The sequence below is a fragment of the Hemitrygon akajei genome, chromosome 9 (genome assembly GCF_048418815.1).
Source record: "Hemitrygon akajei chromosome 9, sHemAka1.3, whole genome shotgun sequence".
In the NCBI taxonomy this organism is placed as follows: domain Eukaryota; kingdom Metazoa; phylum Chordata; class Chondrichthyes; order Myliobatiformes; family Dasyatidae; genus Hemitrygon; species Hemitrygon akajei.
In genome coordinates, this window is record NC_133132.1 from 115570317 (window position 1) to 115597544 (window position 27228).

General features: G+C 38.4%; 1 protein-coding gene and 1 long non-coding RNA gene across 15 annotated transcripts in view; one reads left to right on the top strand and one right to left on the bottom strand.

Annotated features, from left to right (window-relative positions):
- Positions 1-11018, bottom strand: part of LOC140733468 (uncharacterized) — a 37757-nt gene extending 26739 nt beyond the window's left edge. Inside the window, exon 1 of the long non-coding RNA XR_012100292.1 lies at positions 10694-11018. This is a non-coding gene — a long non-coding RNA (uncharacterized lncRNA). The remainder of the gene's footprint in view (positions 1-10693) is intronic.
- Positions 10921-27228, top strand: part of LOC140733465 (doublecortin domain-containing protein 2) — a 155666-nt gene continuing 139358 nt past the window's right edge. Inside the window, exons 1-6 of one of the 14 annotated variants that reach the window (XM_073056834.1) lie at positions 10932-10969; positions 12200-12356; positions 12769-12865; positions 17280-17394; positions 20358-20900; positions 23000-23048. In XM_073056834.1, coding sequence (XP_072912935.1) covers positions 20614-20900; positions 23000-23048 — 336 coding nt within the window. In that variant the 5' untranslated portion in view covers positions 10932-10969; positions 12200-12356; positions 12769-12865; positions 17280-17394; positions 20358-20613. Of the gene's footprint in view, positions 10970-11942; positions 12063-12154; positions 12357-12438; positions 12698-12768; positions 12866-17279; positions 17395-20357; positions 20901-22999; positions 23049-27228 lie in introns of those variants that run through there. The other 13 variants (XM_073056837.1, XM_073056841.1, XM_073056840.1 and 10 more) reach the window with 13 other exon arrangements.

Consider the following 27228-nt stretch of genomic DNA (forward strand, 5'->3'; position numbering starts at 1 on the left):
TTTTTAGTGCATTAATCAATGCAATTTTATTAAATTCCTATGTGCAAGATTTTAACAAAGCCATTTAACAGGGTTCACAGAAGAGCACAGCATTGAAAGTGGCATTTAGTCTATCAATTTTGTGACAGTGCTGGCCTTGTCAACCATGCTCTTGACTTTGCTGAAGCGGAGAGTGGATAAATTTAATTACAGCACAATAATCAATGGGCATAATTGCACATGCATAGAGTTTTGATTCCAGTGATGTTATCAGAAGGAAGGAACTGAGCAAAGTTTAAGTACTTCCTATTAGATCATTGACTGAGTCATCTTGGCCATTCTAATGCATCTCGTAATGAATCAGGGTAGAATACGGTGACGTACACGTATTTAAATAATAAATTTACTTTGAGCTTTGAATGGTTATGGAGAATGTGCCTAAGGTTAAGATCGTGTTTACTAAAAATAAATAAATTAAACCCAGATTTATCCGATCAGTGTTTCCGATGTAACCAAGAAATCGGTACTTTTTTACATTCTACTTGGTCTTGTTCTAAAATTCAACCTTTTTGGACAAATTTAAGAGTTTTATTGGAACAAATTATTGGAACACAACTTCCACATAATCCAATATTATTTTTACTAGGCGATATTGAAGGGATAAAACCGAAACCCAAATTGAATAAATATCAGAAAGAATTTATAAAAATTGCACTGGCAGTAGCCAAAAAGGCGATTGCAGTTACTTGGAAATTGGATACATATTTAAGTATAGATCATTGGAAGAAGGAAATTTATAGCTGTATTCCATTTGAAAAAATTACTTATAATTTAAGAGATAAATATGAAACATTTTTGAAAATTTGGCACCCTTATTTACAAAAGACAGGATTAAATAGATAGGTGCTCCGAAGATGAAATAATTGGTTATTTGGGGAAAGAAATATATATACTAAAGTTATTACGAACTCCATGGAGCATGTGGGGATCTTCCAATATCCAGGCACTCTTTCTTTTTTTTCTTTCTTTTTTCTATAGGGGTGTTAGGGGGAGGGGTTAAGGGGAGGGGGGAAGGGTATATACATTTTTTTTCATATATTTTCTTTTATTTCTGTAATTATTTGAAAACTCAATAAAAAAAAATTTTTAAAAAAAGATTGTGTTTACTCCAGAAAAACGCTTTTAACCATTGTCCTGTACTGTATAGTGCAAAATGTGCCATGCTGTTCAATTCTTCAACTAACTTAAGTCAAGCAGCAAAAATGTTCAGAAGATTAGAATAAATTGGAAAATGACAAGGGAAATATCTGCTGCAAAAGAAAGACGGACTTGTATTTGTAACTGCAGGGAACTCACATAACACAGTGATTCTAATCTTGCTGACATCAATCCCAACATATTGCCTGCCAGCATAAACAATACATCTGTATAATTAAATCCTTTCAGTCAGGATCTCTAGGTGTGAAATGAAGCACCACATTCAATGCAGGTGTCATGAGCTCTTTCATCAGACTTTAGAAAATATCTTGTGTCTCATTCTACGACAGAATTACATGCTATGAAAGATAAGCTACTAATTATCATTGTAGTGGAAAAAATGCATTTTCCCTGACCAGTGTTGTGACTGAGTGCATTGAATTTCTTCAATCTTAATAATTATTTTCCAGCACCTTGCAAAAAAAGCTTTCTCTGGGGATGATTATTCCACTTATTCAAGGACAAATCAATTATATATTTGATCCTGGTGGTCAGTTACCTGTTAGCCTGGGGACAACCAGTCAGATTGAATGGGTTGGTAGCCTTGAGTTGTAACTGCAAAGTTTTAAGTGTATCTTGACCTCCTCAAGATCAAACATGTTGACCTCATAATCTACCTTGTTATGACTTTGCATTTTATTATCTTCTCTGTAACTGAAACACTTCTTCAATGTTATTGTTTTCCCTTGTACTACCTCAATGAAACGATCTGTATGGATAGCTTGCAAAACAACTTTTTTTTAACTGTACCTCAGTACATATGACAACAATAAGCTAACTAATTTATCAATTTGCTAAACATGATTGTTTTAAGAGGAGTATTGCATAATGGGGAGGTTTTTACTAAAAAAAATAATTGAGCAAGGATAGATTTTATAATACTTAATGCCTCTTGTTACTTCAAAATCTTAATTTGGTGTGGTATTTAAGATGTTCTAGGTTTCTTGCCTTCCCACAGTCATTTATATCTAAGAAGGCCTCTGAAATGTCTCTTGTGAGAGGAAGACTTTGCTACCACCTTGCTCACATCCCCACACACAATACTTGATGGGTGGTACATTTCTCATCCTTCTGGTCTCTGAACCTCCCTGCTTGTCCTTCAACATCAATGTTAATGAGGATGGTTGCTTTTGACTTTTATTCCTTTTTTGTTCCTTCTGAGGAATTCCCCACATTTCTTTCCTTCCTGCTTCTTTGCTGTGTTGAAATTAAGAATTGATATGAAACTTACAGGTCTGAGGGGAGATTTAGGATTTAAAATTTTTGATAAGGCTGTAAAGCTATGAATTTAAACATTACTAGGACCAAGTAGGAGGCTTTGGTGATGCCCTTGTCTTTTGAAGAAATTTCTCCAGGACTCATAGAATGCTTTACCACAGAAATTATTATGGAAAACTATTGCCCCTTAGAGAGAAAATCATCCTAAATAAGTGAGAAAACACAGTAAAGGAGCAACTAGCATTGTAGAAGAGGGGACTTTAAAATGTTTAACAAGAAACTCAGAGGAATTTCTACAAAAAATGAGTTAGAAGGGCCGAGATGGCCTGTTTCCGTGCTGCAATTGTTATATGGTTAAGTTGACTGTATAACAAAGCACACTATTTACATTTCTGGAAGTGGGAGAGATACTTTGTGAGAACCAGACATAATAGGGATTGCTGTCCTGATGAAGTGTCTCAGTTTGAAACGTTAATTGTTTATTCATTTGCATAGATGCTGCCTGGCCTGCTGAGTTCCTCTAGCATTTTGTGTGTATTACTTTGATTTCCAGCTTCTGCAGGTTTTCTCTTGTTTCCTCCTCATCTTTATTCTAAAAGGACATCCCTCTATTCTGAGGCTCTGTCCTCTAGTGTTAGACTCCCCCACCAAAGGAAACATCTTCTCCACATCCACTCGATTAAGGCCTTTCAACATTCGATGGGTTTCAATGAGGTCACCTCTCATTCTTATGAGTTCCAGTGAGTAGATGAACAAAGCCATCAAACACTCTTCATATGACAAGCCTTTCAAACTCATAATCATTTTTGTGAACCTCCTTTGAACCCTTTCCAATGTCAGCATGTTCTTTCTGACAAAAGTGGCCCAAAACTGCTTACAATACTCCACGTGAGGTCTAAGCAGTGCTTTATACAGCCTCAACATTACAAATTTTCTTTTATATTTTGCCCTCTTGAAATGAATGCTAACATCGCATTTGTCTTCCTCATCACTGACTCAACCTCCAAATTAATCTTTAGGGAATGCTACACGAGGACTACCAAGTCCCTTTGTACCTCAGATTTTTGAATTAACTCTCCATTTAAAAATAGTCTACACTTTTATTACTTCTACCAAAGTGCATGACCATACACTTCTCGGCACTGTGTTCCATTTGCCATTTCTTTCCTCATTATCCTAATCTGTCTAAATCCTTCTGTAGCCTCTCTGCTTCCTTAAAACTACCTGCCCCTCCACCTATCCTCATATCACCTGCAAACTTGGCCACAAAGCTATCAATTCCATTATCCAAATTATTGACATATAACGAAAAAAGAAGTGGTCCTAACAACACAGACTCCTGTAGAATACCACTAGTTACTGGCAGCCAACCAGAAAAGGCTCTCGTTATTCCCACTGTTTGTCTCCTGCCAATCAACCAATGCTCTATTCATGCTAGTATTTTCCCTATTATGCCATGGGCCTTTAACTGACTATGGCCTATTTTATAATATGCTTCCAAGTATCCTGAAACCACATACTTAACAATCGACTCCAATATCTTCCCAAACAGTGAGGTCTGATTAACTGGCCTGTAATTTCCTTTTCTCTCATTTTCTCCCTTTTTTGAAAAGTGACCTTTTCCAGTCTCTCAGAACCATTCCAGGATCTAGTCATTCTTAAAAGATCATTACTATTGCCTCTACAATCTCTTCAGCCACCTCTTTTAGAACCCTAGTGTGTAGTCATCTGGTCTAACTAACTTAACTGCCTTCAGACCTTTCAATTTTTCAAGAACCTTCTCCATATTAATGGCAACTTCACACACTTCTGCCCCTTGATACTTTCAAACTTCCAGCATATTGCAAATGTTTCCTACAGTGAAGACTATAAAAATATTTATTCAGTTCATCCGCGATTTTCTTGTCCCACATTACTACCTCTCCAGTATCATTTTCCAGTGGTCCGATATCTATACTTGTCTCTTTTACACTTTATATATCTGAAGAAACTTTTGGTATCCTCTTTAATATTTTAGCTAGCTTATCTTTATATTCCATCTTTTCCTTCTTTATGACTTTTTAGTTGGCCTCCGTTAGTGTTTAAAAGCTTCTCATATCTGTAACTTTCCACTAACTTTTGTTCTATTATATGCCCTCCATTTGGCTTTTATGTTGACTTTGACTTCTCTAGTCAGCCACAGTTGTAACATCCTGCCTTTAGAATATTTCTTCTTTGGGATGTGTATGTCCTGTACCTTCTGAATTGCTCTACAAAATCCAGCCATTGTTGCAATGCCATCATCCTCGCTAGTGTTTCTTTCCAATCAATTTTGGCTAGCTCCTCTCTCATAGCTCTATAATTCCTGTTACTCCCCTGTAATAATGATACATCTGACTTCAGCTTCTCCCTCTCAAATTGCAGGGTGAATTTGCTCATATTATGATCACTGGTCCCTAAGGTTCCTTTACTTTAAGCTCTCTGATCAATTTTGGCTCATTGCACAACACCCAATCCAGAATAGCTGGTCTTCTAGTGTGATCCCATGAGTTGCTCTAGAAAGTCATCTCATGGGCATTCTACAAATTTCCCTACTTGGGATCCAGCATCAACCTGACTTTCCCAATCTACCTGCATATTGAAATCCCCCATGACTATCATAACATCAACACACACAAAATGCTGGTGGAACACAGCAGGCCAGGCAGCATCTACAGGGAGAAGTGCTGTCGACGTTTCGGGCCGAGACCCTTCGTCAGGACTAACCGAAAGAAATGATAGTAAGAGATTTGAAAGTAGTGGGGGGAGGGGGACATGCAAAATGATAGGAGAAGACCGGAGGGGGTGGGATGAAGCTAAGAGCTGGAAAGGTAATTGGCGAAAGTGATACAGAGCTGGAGAAGGGAAAGGATCATAGGACGGGAGGCCTCAGGAGAAAGGGGGGGGGGAGCACCAGAGGGAGATGGAGAACAGGCAAACAACTAAATATGTCAGGGATGGGGTAATCTTTACGATAAACATAATAGGACCAGAAAGTAATATTCCTTATATTGGCAGCCCAATAGTAAAACCTAAAATTGGGTAGGGCTAGTCCACCCATCTCTTTATTTCTTTGTAAGTAAACTTTACTTAAACGAGCTTGTTTATTATTCCAAATAGAAGAGATTAAAATTGAATCTAAAGAATCAAAGTACGTCTTAGGAATAAAGATAGGTAAGGCCTGAAAAAGATATAAAAATTTAGGAAGAATCTTCATCTTAATCGAATTAATTCGGCCAATTAGGGATAAAGAAAGAGGGAACCATTTAGAAAGCGTCTTTTTCACATAATTCAATAAGGGGTTTAAGTTTTCTTTAAATAAATTCTTGAAGTTTTTAGTAATTGTTACACCTAGATATGTAAATTGACTTGTAACAACTTTGAACGGAAATTTGGCATTTGATGACATTAGGTCATTTAAAGGAAATAGCTCACTTTTATGTAGGTTTAGCTTATATCCTGAAAAAGAACTAAACTGGGAGATTAAAGAAATAACCAAAGGTAAAGAAGTTTCAGTGTTAGAGATAAAAAGTAAAATATCATCAGAGTATAATGAAATTTTATGAGACATACCTTCCCTTAGTATACCAGAAATATCCTTAGATTCTCGAAGTGCTATTGCTAAGGGTTCTATAGCTAAAGCAAAAAGCAAAGGACTAAGAGGACAACCTTGTCTAGTTCCCCGCTGTAATTTAAAGGGCTTAGAAATTTGGGAGTTAGTAATAACCTGAGCGGTAGGAGACAAGTAGATTAATTTAGCCCAACGAATAAAATTAGGCCCAAAATTAAACTTTTCTAAGGTCTTAAAAAGATAATTCCACTCAATTCTTTCAAAGGCTTTTTCTGCATCTAAGGATAATATACACTCTGATATTTTTTTGGATGGTGAATATATCACATTCAATAACCGATGTATATTAAAATGTGGGTAACGATTTTTAATAAATCCTGTCTGGTCATGTGATATAATAGATGGTAGAATATTTTCAAGTCTTTGAGCTAAGATTTTGGCTAAAATTTTTGCATCAACATTTAATAAAGAAATCGGTCTGTATGAAGAACATTCAGCTAGATTTTTTTTTAAGAATAAGAGAAATAAAAGCTTCATAAAAAGATTGAGGGAGTTTACCTGATTTAAAGGATTCTGATAAAACAGAGGATAAATAAGGTGTAAGTAACATAGTGAAAGTTTTATAAAACTCCCCAGGAAAGCCATCAGGTCCTGGGGTCTTACCAGAATGTAAAGCACGTATAGCCTCAGCCACTTCTTCATTGGAAATAGGCTGATCTAACTGTGTTAGACTATCAGCAGACAATGTAGGAATGTTGATATTACTGAAAAAAGCATTCATATAGGTATCATCTGAAGAAGAGTCAGACTGATACAACTTAAGGTAAAAGTCTTTAAATGCGTTGTTAATTTCAGAATGGTCGGATGTCTTAGTTCCATTATCTTTAAAAATTTCTGTGATTTGACGATTAACTGTAAAAGATTTTAAGCGATTGGCTAATAAACTACCAGTTCTATCCCCGTGAATGTAAAATTGAGTTTTATCTCTCAACAGCTGTCATTCAATTGGGTAAGTCAGCAGAAGATTATACTTGGATTGGATTTCAATATGCTTATTATATATACTTGGATCTGGAGATAGGGCATACTTTTGATCAAGATCTTTTAATATCGCTGCTAGGTCAGACCTTTCTTTGTCAGCTTTTTTCTTTATATAGGTAGAGTAAGAGATAATTTCTCCACGAATTTATGCTTTAAAAGTAGCCCAAACTATAGTACCAGCAGTATCTCCTGTAAAATTTTCTTTAAAAAGAAAAAAATAATTTGGTTTTCCAAAAACTTTAGAAAATTTTTATCAGATAAAAATGATAAGTTAAAACGCCAACTTCTATTTGGTACAGAGTAAACAGGTAATCTTAAAGCCAGAAGCACAGGTACATGATCAGACAAAGCAATCTCCTTATAATCACAGGAACGTACCAGTGGAAGCAAGTTTCTATCTATAAAAAATAATCAATCCGAGAGTACATATGATGAACCTGAGAGAAATATGAATATTCCTTTTCTTGGGGGTGTAAAAAACGCCACACGTCAAGAATACCACATTGAGATAAAAAAATTAAAAAGTAGGACTGATTTATTAGTGACAGGGGTTTTACTTGAAGAGTAGTCTAATATAGGGTCAAGCCAAAAATTAAAATCTCCACCCATCACTAAGGAATACTGATTCAAATCAGGCAGAAAAGAGAAAAGACGTTCAAAGAACAAGGAGTCATCTGTATTTGGAGCGTATACATTCGCAAATACGATTAGTTTATTCTCAAGACTACCCGAAACAATAACAAAGCGCCCATTTGTATCAGAAATTACATTATGTTGAATAAAGGATATATTCTGATCAAACAGGATAGAGACGTCTCTCGATCTAGATTGAGAGGGTGAGTGAAAAGGGTGTAGTCATGGGTAACCATATGGGTCCCAGTTATGACCGCCTTTTTGTTGGCTTTGTGGAACAGTCCATGTTCCGTCTATACCGATATCCATCCCCCTCTTTTCCTTCGCTACATCGACCACTGCATTGGCGCTGCCTCTTGCACGCATGCTGAGCTCGTTGACTTCATTAACTTTGCCTCCAACTTTCACTCTGCCCTCAAATTTACCTGGCCCATTTCTGACACCTCCCTCCCCTTTCTTGATCTTTCTGTCTCCATCTCTGGAGATGGCCTATCTACTGATATCTACTATAAGCCTACAGACTCTCACAGCTGCCTGGACTATTCCTCTTCCCACCCTGTCTCTTGCAAAAAGGCTATCCCCTTCTCACAATTCCTCCGTCTCCGCCGCATCTGCTCTCAGGATGAGGCTTTTCATTCCAGGATGAAGGAAATGTCTTCCTTTTTTAAACAAAGGGGCTTCCCTTCATCCACCATCAACTCTGTTCTCAAACACATCTCTCCCATTTCCCGCACATCTGCCCTCACCCCATTCACCCGCCACCCCTCTCGGGATAAGGTTCCCCTTGTCCTTACCAACCACCCCACCAGCCTCCAGGTCCAACGTATAATTCTCCGTAACTTCCGCCACCTCCAACGGGATCCCACTTCCAAACACATTTTCCCCTCCCCCCCCTTTCTGATTTTCGCAGGGATCGCTCCCTACGCGACACCCTTGTCCACTCGTTCCCCCCCCCCCCATCCCTTCCCACCGATCTCCCTCCTGGCACTTATCCTTGCAAGTGGAACAAGTGCTACACCTGCCCTTACACTTCCTCCCTCACCACCATTCAGGGCCCCAGACAGTCCTTCCAGGTGAGGCAACACTTCACCTGTGAGTTGGCTGATGTGGTATACTGTGTCCGGTGCTCCCGGTGCGGCCTTTTATACACCTGACGCAGACTGGGAGACCGTTTCGCTGAACACCTACGCTCGGTCCGCCAGATAAAGCAGGATCTCCCAGTGGCCGCACATTTTAATTCCACGTCCCATTCCCATTCTGATATGTCTATCCATGGCCTCCTCTATTGTCAAAATGAATCCAAACTCAGGTTGGAGGAACAACACCTTATATACCGGCTGGGTAGCCTCCAACCTGATGGCACGAACATTGACTTCTCTAACTTCCGTTAATGCCCCTCCTCCCCTTCTTACTCCATCCCTGACATATTTAGTCTTTTGCCTGTTTTCCATCTCCCTCTGGTGCTCCCACCACCTCCTTTCTTTCTCCTGAGGCCTCCCGTCCCATGATCCTTTCCCTTCTCCAGCTCTGTATCACTTTCGCCAATCACCTTTCCAGCTCTTAGCTTCATCCCACCCCTTCCGGTCTTCTCCTATCATTTCGCATTTTCCCCTCCCCCCACTACTTTCAAATCTCTTACTATCTTTCCTTTCGGTTAGTCCTGACGAAGGGTCTCGGCCCGAAATGTTGACAGCGCTTCTCCCTATAGATGCTGCCTGGCCTGCTGTGTTCCACCAGCATTTTGTGTGTGTTGTTTGAATTTCCAGCATCTGCAGATTTCCTCGTGTTTGCACTATCGTAACATTGCTCTTTTGACACACATTTTCTACCTTCCTTTGTAATTTGTAGACTACATCTTTACTACTTTTTGCTGGTCTAGATATAACTCCCATCAGGGTCTTTTTACCCTTGCAGTTAATTAGTTCCACCCACAATGATTCTGATCCTATGACACCTTTTTCTAACGATTTGATTTCATTTCTTACCAAGTCTCTCTCTCTTCCTTCCTGCCTGTCCTTTCATTACAATGTGTATCCTTGGACATTAAGCTCCAGCTATGATTTACTTTCAGCCATGATTCAGTAATGCCTACAACATCATCCTTGCCGCTCTGTTTCTGTAACTGTGCCACAATTTCATTTCCTTATTCTGTATACTGCACACATTCAAACGTAATATCTTCAGTCCTATGTTCATCCTTTTTGATTTTGTCCCCCTTTTACATTGCAACTCATCCTGTTGACTGCAATTTGCCGTATCATCAGCTTCTCTTTGTTTGCAGGCTCACTACACACTGCCTCAGTTTGTAAACCAACTAGCCCATCTTCAGCAGTATTGCTCTGTTTCTCAAACCCCTGCCAAATTAGTTTAAACCTTCCTGACCAGCTCTTGGTCCTTTTGCCAAGCTCCTCACTATCCACAATTCGACCAATTTTCATGTCCTCTGCAAATACTAATGAAGCCACCCATGATTTTGTCCACATTGTTTAACTATCTGGATATTCTTTAGTATTTAACTTGAGTACTGTATTTAAAATATTTCCAACTTGATGCTTTTCTTTTAAAAAAGGTGCAAGGAGCAATGCTTCAAGAAGGCGGCATCCATCACTAAAGACCCCCATCACCCAGGAAATGTCCTCTTCTCATTTTTACCATCAGGAAGGAGGTACAGAAGCTTGAAAGCACATACACAGAGATTCAGAAACAGCTTCTTCCCCTCTGCCATCTGATTTCTGAATGGACATTGAACCATGAACACTACCTCACTACTTTTAAAATTTGTTTATTTTTGCACTAATTATTTAAATTAACAATTTTATATATATATAGTTATATATACACTTACTGAAATTGACTTTTTTTCTATTATTATTGTACTGCTGTTGCAAAGACACCGAATTTCACAACACATGTCGGTGATATTAAACCTGATTCTGATTCTGAAATCACTTATTAATATTTTAAATAGTATCTTACCTGTCATCACACCATGTTTAGGTTCTGTCATAAAACTTGAGACTGTTTATGTGTTTCTAAGCAACAGCGTCCAATGATATACAGTACAGGAGATATGCTGTATATGTTGTATGATATTTCTTTCTCAGTGTTGCTCCAAAACTTTTCCCAGACATTTCAGAGCTTGTTGTGAATGAATTGATATGTTAGTATGCTGATTTTGTCTTAACTATTAGAACCTTGAGGACTACTTCTAAGATTAACAGCAACAGCAGCCGACCTGAGCATCTAAAGCAGGTATGATTCATGCGAAAGGCTTTGAGCGTGAAGAGCTTGTGTAGTGAAACTGGCCTGTTCTCCAACCGTACAGATATCAGTCAACAGTTCATTATTTATAATTGTATAAGGATTTTTTTTTTGAAACCTGGTTTCATTTTCAAAATGTTGTCACAAAATCAGATTAAAAAAAAGCAAGATTAATGATTTGCTAATTATGCCCGTAAAAGGCATGCAGTCAGCTCCATGGAATGCTTTCGGGTTAAGGAGTTGCTAAAACTAGCCTCGCTGCTCTCAAAAGACAGTTACAATTAAAGCAGCTCACACGTGTTAAAGATGCAGTTTTCATAGAAATGTTTTTCTTCTTCAAAACATGCAAGTTAAGGATACAACCTTATTCCAGTATTTCTTTTCCAGAGAATTAGTCATAATTGTTCTAGCAGAGGTAAAATTTCAACAGTGCACAAATTAGTAATATATCTTTGGAGTTAACTAAAGGCAGAATCTTACGTATAATGAAGCTGAGGTTTCCTAATATTAGTGATTACTTCTGGAAGGCATGGTTTCAGAGGCAAAGTGGCTAAGAATTTTTCTTTGTTAACCCTTGCATCAGGGGCGTCATACATTTCATGCCATGGTTGCAGTCTACTGTCTTTTTGTGTACTAAGGCAGTCCTATTGGTGAATATTAGGTATGAAGTTTTAGGTATGAATATCAGGTAACTCTGGAAGTTACTGATCCAGAGTCGGTAAGAAAACAACGGTTCAGCTCCACATCAGGATGGCGTGAGGGAATGAAATTTAGACCTGCTGCCTTTGTGTTGCCAGGTGGCAGAAGCCAGAGTTGGAAAGGCACGTTAGGAAGATTTGACCACTAACGTCTTATAAGAGCTATGAGCATTCTCTTAAGTTAACTCCTACAAAGTTTCAAATTACCTTGAATATGAGAGCAAGCAAGTGTTATGAAAATAATAACGGGGAGACTTTGAGTAAGAATAAATACCAGAATAGGAGAAAACAGGACCAAGGAGGAAGGGAGAGAGGGGTAACAGGACTGAAGGAGCGGCGACGGGAAAAGAAAGCAATTGAGGTGTGATATTGGAAAGAATGTGAAGGTGAGAACAAAAACAATAGTTTAAAGTAGAACTGGGAGAGCTCTCGTTAAACTTTACGCCCTTGGCTGTTGGCAACATTTTCCAGCAGCCAATAGAAGGAAGGAAGGAAAGTCAGCGTCTTTGTATTGTTCGCCCAGGGCCAGTATTTCGTGTGGATCGGAATTAATCAATAGGAATGGAGGTCGGGACAGCTGCTGAGTGCCAGCATTGAGCCGGGAGTGAGGTCTAAGGAAGACAAGAGGAGCGACGCACCGACACCACGGGCATCCACAGCCCTTCACTCACGTGGTTAGAGTAAGTGAGCTACATGGTACACTTTACCTTGGTTATTTTTCCCGACCTCTTCTGTTACATCTCTCTCTCTCTCTCTCTCTCTCTCACGTGTTGTTGGGCTACTGGAAGGGTTGTACCGTGGGTCCATGAACCTGGATTTCCCACTCTCTCCCCCGTTCTGTTCGCCCGTGTTTAACCCCTCTGAAGGTCCTGGCTTCTAATCGAACACGCATTATGCTGGGAATAAAAGCCTGGTAAGGCCGGCTATTTAGAGCTATCCCCGGGATACGGCGTTGTACATTTGTGCTGTGATCCGACGCTTCACTATTGCACCACAGACCATGATTCCTACTACGGTTATTGTAAGTATTGGAAAGTCCCACTTTCAGCAACTATCACACTGCTGTATTTCTGTATCATTCGTGCTCGACAGTGAATTTGAGGACATTTAAAGTTTCTTGAAGAGGAAGCGGAACGAAAGGGCGAAACCTTATGATCCTCCGATTTAACAGCGAACCTGCGGAAATTAGGTACTACTCCGTGCCTGACAACCAGTGCATTTTACGCACATCACCTATCATTTTTAAACACCGTGTTGTCACTGTCGTTACGTAAACCACATTATTGGCAGTTCGATGTTTTTTAAAGTTCAAATGTCCGTCATAAATCAGTGGATTTGTTTCTCTGCAGCCGTCCAGAGCAAAACAAGGTGGTTGCAACAGGTTCTGGAGTGTGTTTCAATAAGAATTTCACGGAAGAGGATACAATCGCTTCATTTTTGGCCAATTAGGGAGATTGTGGGAATAGCTCTACAGGTCCCCCCCCCCCCCCCGAACCAGCACACGGAGAGGCGGGAAAACGGCCTCGCGTTACATTTCTGTTCCCAACACTTTGATAGGGGTAAACTATAATTTGATAGAAGATAGCGGGTTGCAATCATTTCATATTTACAGATGGATCTTTTCTATCATGAGCAGAAGTATTTAAAATCCATGTGATTAAAACATTATGTGATAGACATCTGAAATAAAAACAATAAAAAAACGTTAAAACAGTAGCAGAGGCAGGTGCTGTCACAGTATTTAAGAAACATTTTGGACCAGAATTTGAGTCATCAATTTGACGGCTATGGACCAAGTGCTGGTAAATGGGATTGACATGGGTACTTGTTATTGACAATGGTCAAGATGGACTAGAGAGATCTTTCTCTGCTTGGAGTCAAGGACTCATCAGGCCAGGCAGTGTCTGCCTGTGCAATAACTTCTCTTCTCACTGATGCTGCTAGTGTTTCCAACATAAAACACAGACATGTTCTGAAATAAAACATGGTGGATAGTGATAGCTGTTCCCATGTAAAACAGATGGCCTGTTAGATTTATTGGTATTGCAACATCTTTTGGATGTGGCCTTCAGTGAATAGAGGTCAGTAGTAGTAATTTACACAGAGCACATTTAGCCTGTTTTTTCTGCTTTTTAAAGTTTTAGTGTTCAGCTGTTAATGTCAATTGCATTCAGAGGCTGTATGGGTTGATTTTTGTCACTTGCACCTGGATACAGTGAACAGCTTAGGTGCATCGAGGTAGGACAAGGTAAAACAATAACAATGCAGAATAAAGCATTACAGCTACAGAAAATGTGCAGTGCAAGTAAACAATAAGAGCAAGATCATAACAAGGTAAATGGGGAGGCCAGGAGTCCATCTTATTGTAAAAGAAGTCCATTCAAAATCTGATAACAATGGGATAGAAGCTGTCCTTGAGCCTGGTAGTATACGCTATTACACTTTTGGACCTTCTGCCTGAAGGGCGAGGGGAGGAAAGAGAAGGTTTAGGGTTGATGAGGTCTCCGATTATTCTGGCTAAGAGGCTGCAAGTAGATAGGCAGAGTCTATAGAGGGGAGGTTGGTTCCTGTGATGTGCTAAGTTCTGTCCACAATTCTCTGCAGATTCTTGTCTTCATCTGCAAAGCAGTTGCCATGCAAAGCAATTCTGCATTCATAAAAAATGCTACAAAATGTGCATTGATTAAAGATTGTTAAGAGTTGATGGGGACAGGCTGAATTTATTTAGTCTCTTGAAGAAGTAGAGGCACTGGTGAGCTGCCTTGTCTGTAACATCATTGTGGTTGGACCAGGACAGGCTGTTGGTGATATTTGTGACTAGGAACTTGAAGCTCTTGCCATCTCTCAACCTGAATATCATTGAGGTAGACTGGAGCATTTGCACTGCTCTCCTTTTTGTAGTCAATGACCAGTTCTTTGGTTTTGTTGACATTGAGGGAAAGGTTGTTGTTATGAAACCATATCAGTAAGCTTACTATCTCCATCAACTCATTGTATTTTGAGATGTGGCCCACTACAGTGGTATCATCTGAAAACTTCTAAATGGAGTTAGAGCAGACGCTGGCCACATGTGTGTCCAGGAAGTAGACTAAGGGGTTGAGGATGCAACGTTGTGGAGTACTGATGTTTAGAATAATTCTGGTGGCAGTGTTGCTACTATTTTTACTGATTGCAGTCTGTTGGGTCAGAAAGTCAAGGATCTAGTTGTAGAGAGAGGTATTAACTCTCAGTGTCTGGATTTTGGTGATGTGTTTGCTTAGAGTGTATTTAAGTTCTGCAAAAAACTGGAATGTAAATAATGGATAAGAAATACTGATCTTTAAGACAAATTCATTTAGATAATTACAAAGTTGCTGTATGCTACACATTGTCCTTTTTATTTGTGCTGATTTTTCAAGATTTGCATGCATGCTGGATAGTTAGATTTTTTGACCTATTGGATAGTTTTGTTCACTAACGAGATTCATGAAGTTTTGTATGTACATAAAATATCATGGTCATCAGAGTTAATAAACAAGACTGAGCAGATAATTTATTAGTGATGAAGCTATCTGGGAATAACTAAATGTAACATCATAAATTTTAAGTGAAAATTCTCCTGTATTTTTGCTTTTACATTAAATTTGTATGAAACCCTACCCCCAACATTTGATGTCCTCAGTCTCTCGAATATAATTGATCTTTCTAAAGCATCCTATATAAATACTGCATTATTTAATAAACCTCGATTAAATCTTTCAACCTCTTCTGTTCATAACAACGCAACTCCAACTAAGCCAGTCTTTCCTTTATATAAACCCAACAAGCCATGGGATGTTCAGAATAAATTTTCCCTATTCACGTTGCTTATCTTATCAAAGGATTTTGCTTGAAACAGTGTTAGAAGACAGGTGGGTTTATTTTCACTACAACATTGGAAACTGAGAGGGACCTTACAGAAGTTTATAAGATTATGAGAAACATTGACAGGATAAAAGTCTGAGTCTTTTTCTCAGAATAGTGGAGTCCAAGACTTGAGAGCAAAGGTTTAAGGTGAGCAAAAAGTTTAACAAAGATCTGAGTTGGAAGTTTTTCACACAGAGCTTGGTGCCTACCTGGAATGAGCTGCCAGAGGAGGTAATGGAGGCAGGCACAATAATGCTTGAAAGGTAATTAGAAAGCTACTTGAATCGGAAAGTTATTGAGATATATAGGCCTAATGTAGTGAAAGAGATTTAAGTAGATAGGCATCACAGTTTGTGTAGATGAGGTGGGTCAAGAAAGCCCAATTCTGTGCTGTGTGATTTTATAATCTCATGATTCTATGGTGCACTAGATGTTTTATACAGTTGTGGTATAACTTCCCATTCTTAGGTTCTGTAGCTGAGCCATTAAAGCCAAGTGTGCCTTTTATCTTTTCACCTGTTCCATCTACTTGCCTTGTTGTATTTGAAACTCTGTGTTCACACAGATCAATATCCATCTGTTCTTCAATAGCTCTCAGTATCTCACTACTTATGTATTTTCTTGCCTTGTTTTTCCTTCCTAGATGCATTGCATTTGACATTTCTGGATTCAGTTGCAATCTGCCATAATTTTGCTTGCTGATCAGTCCAAAGTCAAAGTTCAGTTTATCGTTATTTGCACAAGTATACGTGCACACAAGTGCAATGTAAAACTTGCAGTGGTATCACAAGATACAACATTCACAAGGAAAAAATAAATTATACAATAACATTTACACAAAAGAGCACAATTAGAACAAAAGCAAAAGGACCAATGTAGTGCAAAGTGGTCAAAGTGGTTATGGTGTTGACATACTGAGGCAGTGATTAGGGTTCTGCAGGCTGGTTAAAGAACCTATTGGCTGAAGGGAAATAGTTACCCTTGAACCTAATGGTGTGTGACTCCAGAATTCTCTACCCTCTGTCCAATGATAGCTGCACGAAGATGACATAGCGTGGATGATGGGGTTGATGTTTAGGATGGAGGGTCCATTGATATCTTCCTGTATTCCTTGCTATCAGTCACATGGCTAATTTTTGTATCATCTGCGTTTAAATGTAAGCCATTGTTATATACAATTACAAACAAAGGACATGACATTGAGTTTGAAAAACTCCACTGAAGTTTCAGTCAGCAAGTTCTGCTGAACCACTTAGATCATATAACTATAAGATATAGGAGCAGAAATAGGAATTGTCACTCTTTTAGATCAAATCTGACCAAAAATGCGGGATTTTGACCCAAAATAGTGACAATTCTCCCCCTCCCAACAGATGCTACTCCACCCGCTGAGTTCCTCCAGTTGATTGCATGTTACTTTCTTGCGAATAAGTTTGTGATTCAATGTTTGTTTGAACTAAGTGCCCTTATACCAGTGACTTTAAAATTTATTTCATTCCACACAGTGGCTGCTGGCCAACAAAAGATAAAAATAATTACTTACCTTTAATGGAAATTATGATCCCTAATAACATTTCAACCAGCTATTATTGAAACATTTCATGCACTAATTGAATTCAAGATGCAGTAAAACAAATGTTGGAATGATTAGTGACATAGAACTTTAAAATTACTTTTAATTTCATTTTTTAAATAATAATGACTTTTTTTCCTTATAGGTACCCATGTTCCATATCATGCATCCTGGCTGAGGTCATACAGAGCATCAGCTTTTGATACACCATCAAGTGTGTTCTTATAATCGTTGCCTGGAGGTGTATGAAATAAACTCAGGTAGGCTTGTCTGAGATTCTCTGCCTGCTCATCAGGAGTTAACTTGAAGAAACCTATCCAACCAGTCCATTCACATAGCCAAATGAATAGTATTTGACCTTTGTTTCTAACTGTAAGTTTGCGGATCAGTATTATTGTGGTACGGTGCAATGTATGCTGCATGTAATAGTGGGCTGAGTCTTCACAATTAATCATCTTGTGGATTGAAGAAAATATGAGCTTTGGAGAGGGTGCAAATAGATGATGTTGTTGCCAAAGAAGATATAATTGAGAAGTGAGATGTTTAGGCTGAATAAACAGAAAGGACCCATTACATTAGCAGAGTGATCAGTAATCATGGGCCTTCGGTATAAACTAAGCGGTGAAAGGCTATGAGGAATAATCTGCCTTAGTCAGTGGTGGTGGGGAGGGGAGGTCTCGAACTTGCTGCTTGAAAGACTGGTGCGGGAACTTCCTCAAGTTCATCTGAAAAGTACTGTGTACACACTTGAAGTCCCATAATCTGCAGGGTTGAGGATCAAGAGATACGGGATTAATTTAATATTTATGTTTGGGCCAGCATAGACACAAAGGGGCAGATTGTCGTCTTTGGTGCTGCAAATTTCCACTTTCAGTCATTTGAACTGCTTAGCCAGTTTAGAGTGACAATTAAGAACACAAAATGCTGGCAGAACTCAGCAGGCCAGACAGCATCTATGGGAGGAGATAGTGACGATGTTTCGGGCCGAAACGTCGTCACTACCTCCTCCCGTAGATGCAGTCTGGCCTGCTGAGTTCTGCTAGCATTTTGTGTTTTTATTCCAGCATCTGCAGATTCACTCGTGTTGCCTTAGAGTGACAATTGTTGTTGCACATTATGAAAAACTCCACAGTAAGATTTGGTCAATTCAGGCTGCTACCTGGACTAACCCCACGTCCTCCTCACATTAAATGCAGCAGTAAAAGTTAAGGGCTATCCATTCCAGTACAGGTAAATATTCACCATCAGTTCGAACAAAAAATCTCTTTAGATCTAAAAAATAACTTTCATGGAGGTTGGTCATGTTTTCCAGACTATTTGCAGAAAATTTAAAAAACTTGTTTGAATTGATAAATGAGAAGAAGAAATTGGGGTGGATTAGAAATTAAACAAAAAATGCTGGAACACTCAGCAGGCAAGGCAGCATCTGTGGAGAAAGAAACAGTTAATGTAAGCACACGAGATTCTGCTGATTCTGGAAATCGAGACTGATACAAAATATGCTGCAGGAACTTAGCAGGTCAGGTAGCATTTCTGGAAAGGAATAAAGAGTGGTTGTTTCTGATGGAGACCCCACATTTCATGTTAATAAACTTCCATCAGAACTTCATCTCCTTTTGGTTGGGTACAATGCTGACCAGTGGCTATATGTGAAAGCCAGGAAATAACATCTCTATTCTATAATGATCCATAGGGAAAAAAGAATTTAAAGAAACGATTGTTTGCTGGCGAGTATACAGGAACAATTCTGAAATAAAGATCAGGTCAGAAGTTGCTCATCATAACAATATAGAATTGTCACATCCCAAGATTTAAAACTGATTAAGAATTATTATATTAATAGGGAGCCTGACTCATCAGACCGATGAATGCATTAGTGCATCATTAGGAAGTCTCCAACAATGACACAAGTTTTGTTAACTGGAATTCCCCAGCCTCAGCGGTTGGTGAGGGGGGTGAAGGTGGGATGAATTTCACCGGGATAAAATACATTGTAATGCGTATTTATATAATATTGACTTGCAATTTTCAAACTAATTGCTGTGTTCCATGAGTTTCGCATTATAACTTTTTCCTAAATCTCTTTTTCCCTCTGTTAATTAAGATATAATTTTCTATCAGCTCATTGTTTAGATTATACATTTGGAGGAAATAATTTATTTATTCATATTTTCCAGGACTTTAGCTGCTAATTTTATGTTGTAGATGGTGATTAATTTATTTCACACTTGAAAAGAAGGTTTACATAAATCTCAATACATCCGGCAAAGAAGGAGGCCATTCAGCCCATTCTGACTCTCCTTCTCCTCCACACTTGTCCCCCAACTTCCCTTGCTTCTTTTTTGTACTTACATACCTACTCTAAAGGGTAATTTACAGTTGCGTATAGCCTACCAGCACACCTTAGGGATGCATGGGGAGATCATAACACCCAGCAGTCCCATGATCACAGGGAGAAGGTGCAAACTCCACATAGTAGGCATCTGACATCAGGATTGAATTCTGGTCCTGTGAACTACAACAAAGAGCACCATTCTGCAGCCAGAATGTGCTATTTTCAGATTTTGCCTTAACTTGATTATTTCATCTTCCTCTTCTGTAAATTATGCTGGCCATTTTAGCTCTGTGATTACGTGAAGAACAGTTTTTACAAGGTATGCACCTGATCCTGCTCAAAGGTCTGCTCACCAGTTGCTTTGCTGAATTCCAGTGACTTTCTTGACTGTCTCCATTTTCTCTACTAGTACCATGTTTTAGCGTGAGCCCTCTGCTCCCTTGACTCTTAACTTCTGCAATCTCCTTTTGCCTACCCACGCCATTAGTGACGGACCCTTCAAACCTAAGCCCCACCATCTAGAACTCTACTCAAGGTATTGTGCATTACCATCTCAATGTCAATTTACAGACAATCCCTCAGGCTCCTTCACTGTGTCCTTGGCCATTTCCTTGGGATGTTCTGCCCTATTTATATTGCACGCCATATTTAAATGACAGCTGTATTACTGTTGCATAATTGTAAAAGCAACTGCCTAATATGTGTGGAGCATGTGTAGGTAATATTCATTAGCATTTCAAGATGTTGTTTTGCTTGCTCATTATTACTTAATGTTTAATAACATTTTAACAAGACGGGCATTAGTTTGAACTGTTATCTGATGTACAAGCATTAACCTAATAAGACCTGGTATTTAACCTAAGGTGTTTTGTTTTGCTTTATTTCAAGGTCACAATTTTTCCTCCCAAGTCAGAAAAGGTAATTTTGTGGTTCAGGTACTGCTTCCTTAAGTTACTGTAGTGAGGCCAAAACTAAGGTAGCAGACACACAAGCTGACTGGCTCCATGTTTCATACAATTTGACTGTGGAACGTTATGGAGAAGACTTTATCTTGAAGGTCCATGCGAAACTCGTTGACTGTGAATGAAAGTGACTGCAGACATTTCTATCATCATTATTATGATTGTTGTTATCATTAAAGGCCATGGCCACAGCATCAAGAGGAGCTCCTCCACAGCCACCGGCAGCTAAGAGTGTGATAGTTTACCGAAATGGGGATCCATTCTTCACTGGCAGAAGGTTTCTCATCAACAAACAAGTCTCCACCTTTGACACTTTCCTTAATCAGGTCACCAAGGGCATTAATGCACCCTTTGGGGCAGTCAGGAACATCTACACTCCTAAGGAGGGTAACAAAGTCTTTGATCTGGATGAACTAGAAAATGGCGGCAGCTATGTGGCTGCAGGAGTGGAGAAGTTTAAAACCCTGGAGTAAGTATTATACCACTGTTACTTTTGTGTAGCCTGCTTTTTGGGTCCAATGTAAGTTTGATAGTCCTCTGTAAGATGGTTGACCTGTTTCTTTGTTACATGTGTGTGAGGGTAGACAATGTAATTTTCCTAGAACTGATGAGAGCATGAAGGGTGTACACGGTGAACAATTCCAATCTAATAGCCCTGTGCACAGATTTGCAGAGGAAAAAAAAGGCCTTTCTGAATCAGATAGGATAAATAGCGAACCCAATTCAAAGCAGTAGTGAATATGCAAATGGTTTGATAGGGTATTAAGAACATTTACAGTCCATTATATTCCATTAGCATCGAATGTAATTTAAAAATCACTTTTATCTAGTACACACAATATATTTTTTACATAATATTCAGTGTGCAATTTGTGTCTAATATCTGATTATGATTTTAGGTATTGGCTATTTATGAACACCAGTTTGATAATTATCTTAACTTATTGCAACATAGCCTGAAATTATTTTCCCTTGTTAATTATGGAAATTCGGGTTTTAAACAATCAAAACTCAAAAATTTCTCATTTTTGATGAGAACTCAAAAATTGAAGCCTATGTCTGACCTAAACTAATAGAAATGAGACAGAGCAAAATATCAATGACATTGGCATCTTTCTTTTCTTTCCAATTAACATACAAATGAGAAATGCTAAACAGAATTACACCTGAAAGGACATTTATGCTGAAATCTTTGAGACTAATTGAGAAGTCAAATTGGTACTTTTGAAGTTCAACACTTCTGACAAAAAAGTCTTTATAAAATTATTTATGCTCATTCTCATCTTGTACTTCAGTCACCAGTGATGGAGTACAGTTCTTATGGGGTTCAATATTGGTGATCAAAATGGAAATTGCACTCAAATTGTGCACATTTTCTAAAATGGCTTTTTATTCAACTTTCTGCTAAAGATTAACTGCAGTTTACAGAACCTAATATATTCAATCAACAAGTACGATTGTATAGCATTTTTTATTTAAATATTGTTCAAATATTGTCACCTTTTGGTATGTTTAGGAGTTTGAATATGTGTAGTGTTGTCAGCACATCTTGTAATAGATTTATCACTAAAAATGTTGCATTACAATCAGTGTCACCATTAGTATGAAAACAATTTTTAAGGCTATTCAAAGAATTTTTTTAAATTACAGGTTTATTTCAATGTTTTATTAGCACATATTAGTCAGTTTTTTGGAAATTGAACACACGTTAGTGTTTAAAAGCAACACACACAAAATGCTGGTGGAATGCAGCAGGCCAGGCAGCATCTATAGAAAGAAGTACAGTCGACGTTTTGGACCATGTCCTGACAAAGGGTCTAGGCCCAAAACGTCGACTGTACTTCTCCCTATAGATGCTGCCTGGCCTGCTGTGTTCCACCAGCATTTTGTGTGTGTTGCTTGAATTTCCAGCATCTGCAGATTTCCTCATGTTTGCATTAGTATTTAAAAGCTTAACTTCCACAGACAGCTGCAGCTTGCAAAAGCTCACTGTGGTAACTGTTACAATTGTGTGAATGCCGGACTTGCACCAGTATGCCAGGTCAGGAACAACATAAAGTGCAATGTATTTTACAAGGGTTGTAATTTGTGCTTGATCTTTTAATCTGGTGTGGTTGATTTTGGGTAGTTCCAAATCTACAACTTATTGAATCTATTAAATTTTGTTTGACTAATTCATCAAAATATTGCTTTGTTTCATCATTATGACAATTCGTCATTATGACGATCAGTGTGAATATCACAATTTTTATAATTCATGTTGAAGTGTTACTCCATCACAACTAATGATCTATTTCCCCTTTGGAGGGAGAGAAGACACTGAGATTTTTCTTTACTGTAATAAATAATGGGTATGAAAGAAGATTCAAGAGAAATATTTTTGTTTATTTTTGTTTGACAGAAATGCACTGGACTTTTTGAGTTGAGTGGACTTCTATGAAAATGCATTATGAAATTATATATGTTAATGAGCATGATATAGGGGAGCAAAAAAAACTTAAGTGAATATGAAATATTGACAATGAATTTAATTTGCCAGCCTTAAAAACTTTTCTTATTTTTCTTCAGTTACTTACAAATTACAACAAAGAAGCCACAGAAAAAGATAAATGAAATGGTGAGTTTCTCTGTGTGTGATGCTTATTTCTTGTAGCTTTATTTTCAGTTGGTTCTATTTTCAGTAGCTTAGTTGAATATTGTCACACAAATTGAGGTACAGTGACAAACTAGGCTTTTCATGTCATCCATACATGCCATTTCATTACTCAGGTAAGGGGAAAAAATGACTGAATGCAGTATGGAGTGTTACACTTACAAAGAAAGTGCAATGTAGGCAGACATTAAGGTGTAAGACCACAATGAGGTAGATATTGAGTTCATCTTATCATACTAGGCAACTGTTCAGTTATCTTATAATAGCAGGATAAACACTTCTTTTAACATGGTGGCATGTGCTTTTTTTAAGTTTGGCTTTCGCTTTATTTATAACGTGTTCTTTGAAACATGCTTTCTGAGATTTCTTTTCTGTCCGATTGGAGGGGGGAGAAGAGGGAATGTCTGGGGTCTTTAATTATGTTGGCTGCTTTACCGAGGTGGCAAGAAGTGTAGATAGAGTCCAGGGAGGGGAAGGTGGTGTTGGTGATGTGATGAACTGCATTCACAGCTCTACAGTAGCTGCAGACTTTCCATTAACAGTGTGCTTTCTTAGGATTAACAGTGCTGATATGGCATGCCCTAGCTCCCACAATGTAGGAAACTGTGTTTGGCAACGTGGATGCAAACCCACTACATTATGTTAAAGCTGGTATGAGACAATCTGACCTGGAGCCAGAATCTCACTTGTTCAACTTAATATCTGTGATCCATTAACATCTTATTTGAAAGGTACAGTTATATTATTGACATGTATACCATTTACTCTGTGAGCTTTATGCAAACAGAATATTGTTACATTCTTTTGTATATAAGAATAAACTATTCAACAAGTTTAAAATCTAGGAATAATCTGACACATTTGGGATTTGGTTTTGTTGGACTGTCAGATTTTCCATCTGCTGGATGGTATTAATGCCTGACGTTTTTTTAATTCACTTTTTAAAGATATTATACAGTATTTATATACTTTTTCCCCAGTGAACATGACAAGCTTAAAATGAATGCAATAATCCCAGCCCTGATGAGCAGTTAAGGATATCTGGCCCCAATGGTTTGAAGTTTACTAGATGTCAAACCATTGGGATTTCTGAACAACCAGTGGATTATTGGAGATTAATAAACTACATGACACAAAATATGTGAAAAACAAGGCAGCAAATGTAGTGTACCAACAGTAAACTGCATTCTATTTTCATTACAAAATTGAGCATAGAAGACTTTCACAAATGACAACAGGCAGAAAATCTGTTTTACTGGTGTTGTTTGATGATTAGTTGGTGCGTGGCCAAGTGGTTAAGGCATTGGTCTAGTGATCTGAAGATCGCTAGTTCGAGCCTTAGCTAAGGCACTATGTTGTGTCCTTGAGCAAGGCACTTAACCACACATTGCTCTGCCAAGCTCTATCAGCCCTTGCCTTTCCCTTGGACAACATCAGTGACTTGCAGCACAACTGCCGGTCTTCTATACAACCCTGCCCAGGCCTATGCCCTGAAAACTTCCCAAAGCGCAAATCTATGGTCTCTCGAGACTAACGGAAGCCTATGTAGTTATTGCCTAAGATGCTGGTGAGAACTTGTTGGCTTTTCTTGGAGGTTGTGTCATGAAATCTTTTACCGGGGGTAAAGGAGCAAATGGGGCCTCTCTTAAGCATCTCAATTGACAAGTGCCACTTCCAGCAGTGCAGCCCTCCCTCAACATTGCACGAGAGAAGGGGTTCCCAACATGAGGTCCATGGACCCCTTGTGTAATGGTATTGGTCCATGGCAATAAAAAGGTTAGGGACCCCTGCACTAGAACATTAACCATTATGTTTGCTTCCAGAATAGCTCCCAGCCTTTACTACACTTGGTATGAGTGCCACCACTGATCCATCCTTGACACTTGATTGAAAGCTGAAAAATAGAGCTTTTGGAATGAATATGTGTTTCTCCTCCCACATTCTTATTCTAGGTTCTTCCTCCTTTCTATCCATTCCTGATAAGGGTCTTGGCCCGAAACATTGACTGTTTATTTCTCTCCAAAGATGCTGCCTGATGAGCTGAATTCCTCCAGCATTTTGTGTGTATTACTCTGCATTTCCAGCATCTGCTAAATCGCCTGTGTTTACTCTTTGTTTAGTTGCTCATGATGGTTTGGCCCTCATCTTCTCTCTCTGTCCAAGGAGCACAGTCTGGAATGTGACTGGTGAAATAATGCTTGCCTATTCATCACTAGTTCTGGCTGGGTCGCATAAAGTATTATCTTTCCATCTGCTCTACTGCTTACTTTTTCAGGATCATTCTGTATAGTAATCATAACTATTTAATTTTTTCTGCTTTTAAACTTCTAAATATTGCCCTTGTCCCTTCTAATATATTTATAGCAACTTGCTAAGGGAGCTCATGGAATTTATAAATCACTTATTTGCTCTGCTGCAGTACTCCTTCACTCTTTTCAAGTGACCTTGTATTATGTCTTAAATGGGCAAACCCAAATGCTGAAGGTATGCTTCTAGGTCCAGTTTCTATCACACAAAAATAATTCCCAAAATCTATGTTTCAATAAGATTAGCTCTCCTTCTAAATGCAAACAAGTATAAGCCTAATTTTCTCAGCATTTCCTTGTAGGGCAACTGCCAGCAATCAGTCCAGTGCACCTCTGAATTTCCTCCAAAGCAAGTACTTCTTTCCCTGAATATCAAAAATGCATACACCACTTCATACATGATCTCATTAGTATAGTGGTAAAAAAATCCCATTCCCCTTGTAATAAAGAAAAAAAACACATTAATTTTGTCTCTCTGATTACTTTATGTATATACTAAGATGTTATGCACGAGTACTGTAAAATTCTCTCTCATTCTGTAAGTTCTGAAATATAAAGACAAATGTTGGAAGTGGAGAGTTGCACTGCCGGGTGAGCTGGTGGTGCTGCTGTCTCATAGCTCCCGTGACCCAGGTTCAATCCCGATCTCTGCTGCTGAAGAGTTTGACCTCTCCCTGTAATTGTATGGGATTCCTCCAGGTGCTTCTCCTATATACACAAAATGTGCAGGTTGGAGGTTTAAAAGGCTAATGTAAACCTTATAAATTTTCTCTAGTGTGTAGATGGGATTTGGAATATTGGTGGTGACAGGATTGCTGATCGGAATTTCAAATTTCAATGCTCAAAGTAAACTGATTATCAAAGTATGTATATATCATAATGTACTATCCTGAGGCTGATTTTCTTGCAGTCGTCCCAGTAAGTACAAAGTAACACAATAGAAGCCATTAAAAACTGCACACAAGGATGGACAAACAACCAATAAATTGTGCAAATACAAAAAAGATAAATCACAATAATAATAAATAATTAAATAATAAATATTGAGAACATGAGTTTTAGAGTCCTTGAGTATAGGGAGAATAGAAAAAGAAACATGGATGGGGGGAGGGAATTAAAGTGTGAAAATGGTTGGGCCCGAAGGGTTGTTTATGTATTGTCTCTCTCTTTGACTCAGCAGGTCAGACAACATCTGCGGAATAATGTTAATATTTCAGGCCAATAATACTCCATCAGAACACAGTTCTAATGAAGGGGTCATTAATCTAAAACATTGACTTCATGTTTCTCTCTACAGGTGCTACCTGGCCTGCTGAGAATTTCTACTTTTGTTTCAGATTTTTAGCTTCTATGATTTTTGCTTTTCAGTTCTGTAGTTTCTGCATCTTTTTTGATTTTTCCTATTGTGATATTTACTTCATGGTTGTTTGTTAATCTCACTTTCTAAGCACAGCAGCAGCCATTTGTGAGATCAAACAGGTGTGAGTAAAGTTCCAACTATTTTGCTTTATTTAGTTTCTGGTTGTAAATGGGCCTCATTCAGTTCTTAAAATGTAAATGTAGAGCCATAATCAGCTTGAAGTTAAAAAGTACAGCTTTGCAAACAAGCTCTGTAATAAGTAGGTAGGATGTAGCTCACTGCATCTGCTTTGTTACTGCTCAAAAGATGCAGTATAAGCCAATTTTGTTAAGTTGGGTTGTTTCAGAAAGACATTGACTTCTAAGTTGCTTGGTTCAAGGAAGCTTGCAGATCAGATGGAAGCAAATGACTGAATTGATCCATTAATGTTGAAAGGTTTTGTGTCCTAAAATAAGTTATCTTTACAGCATTAATAGTA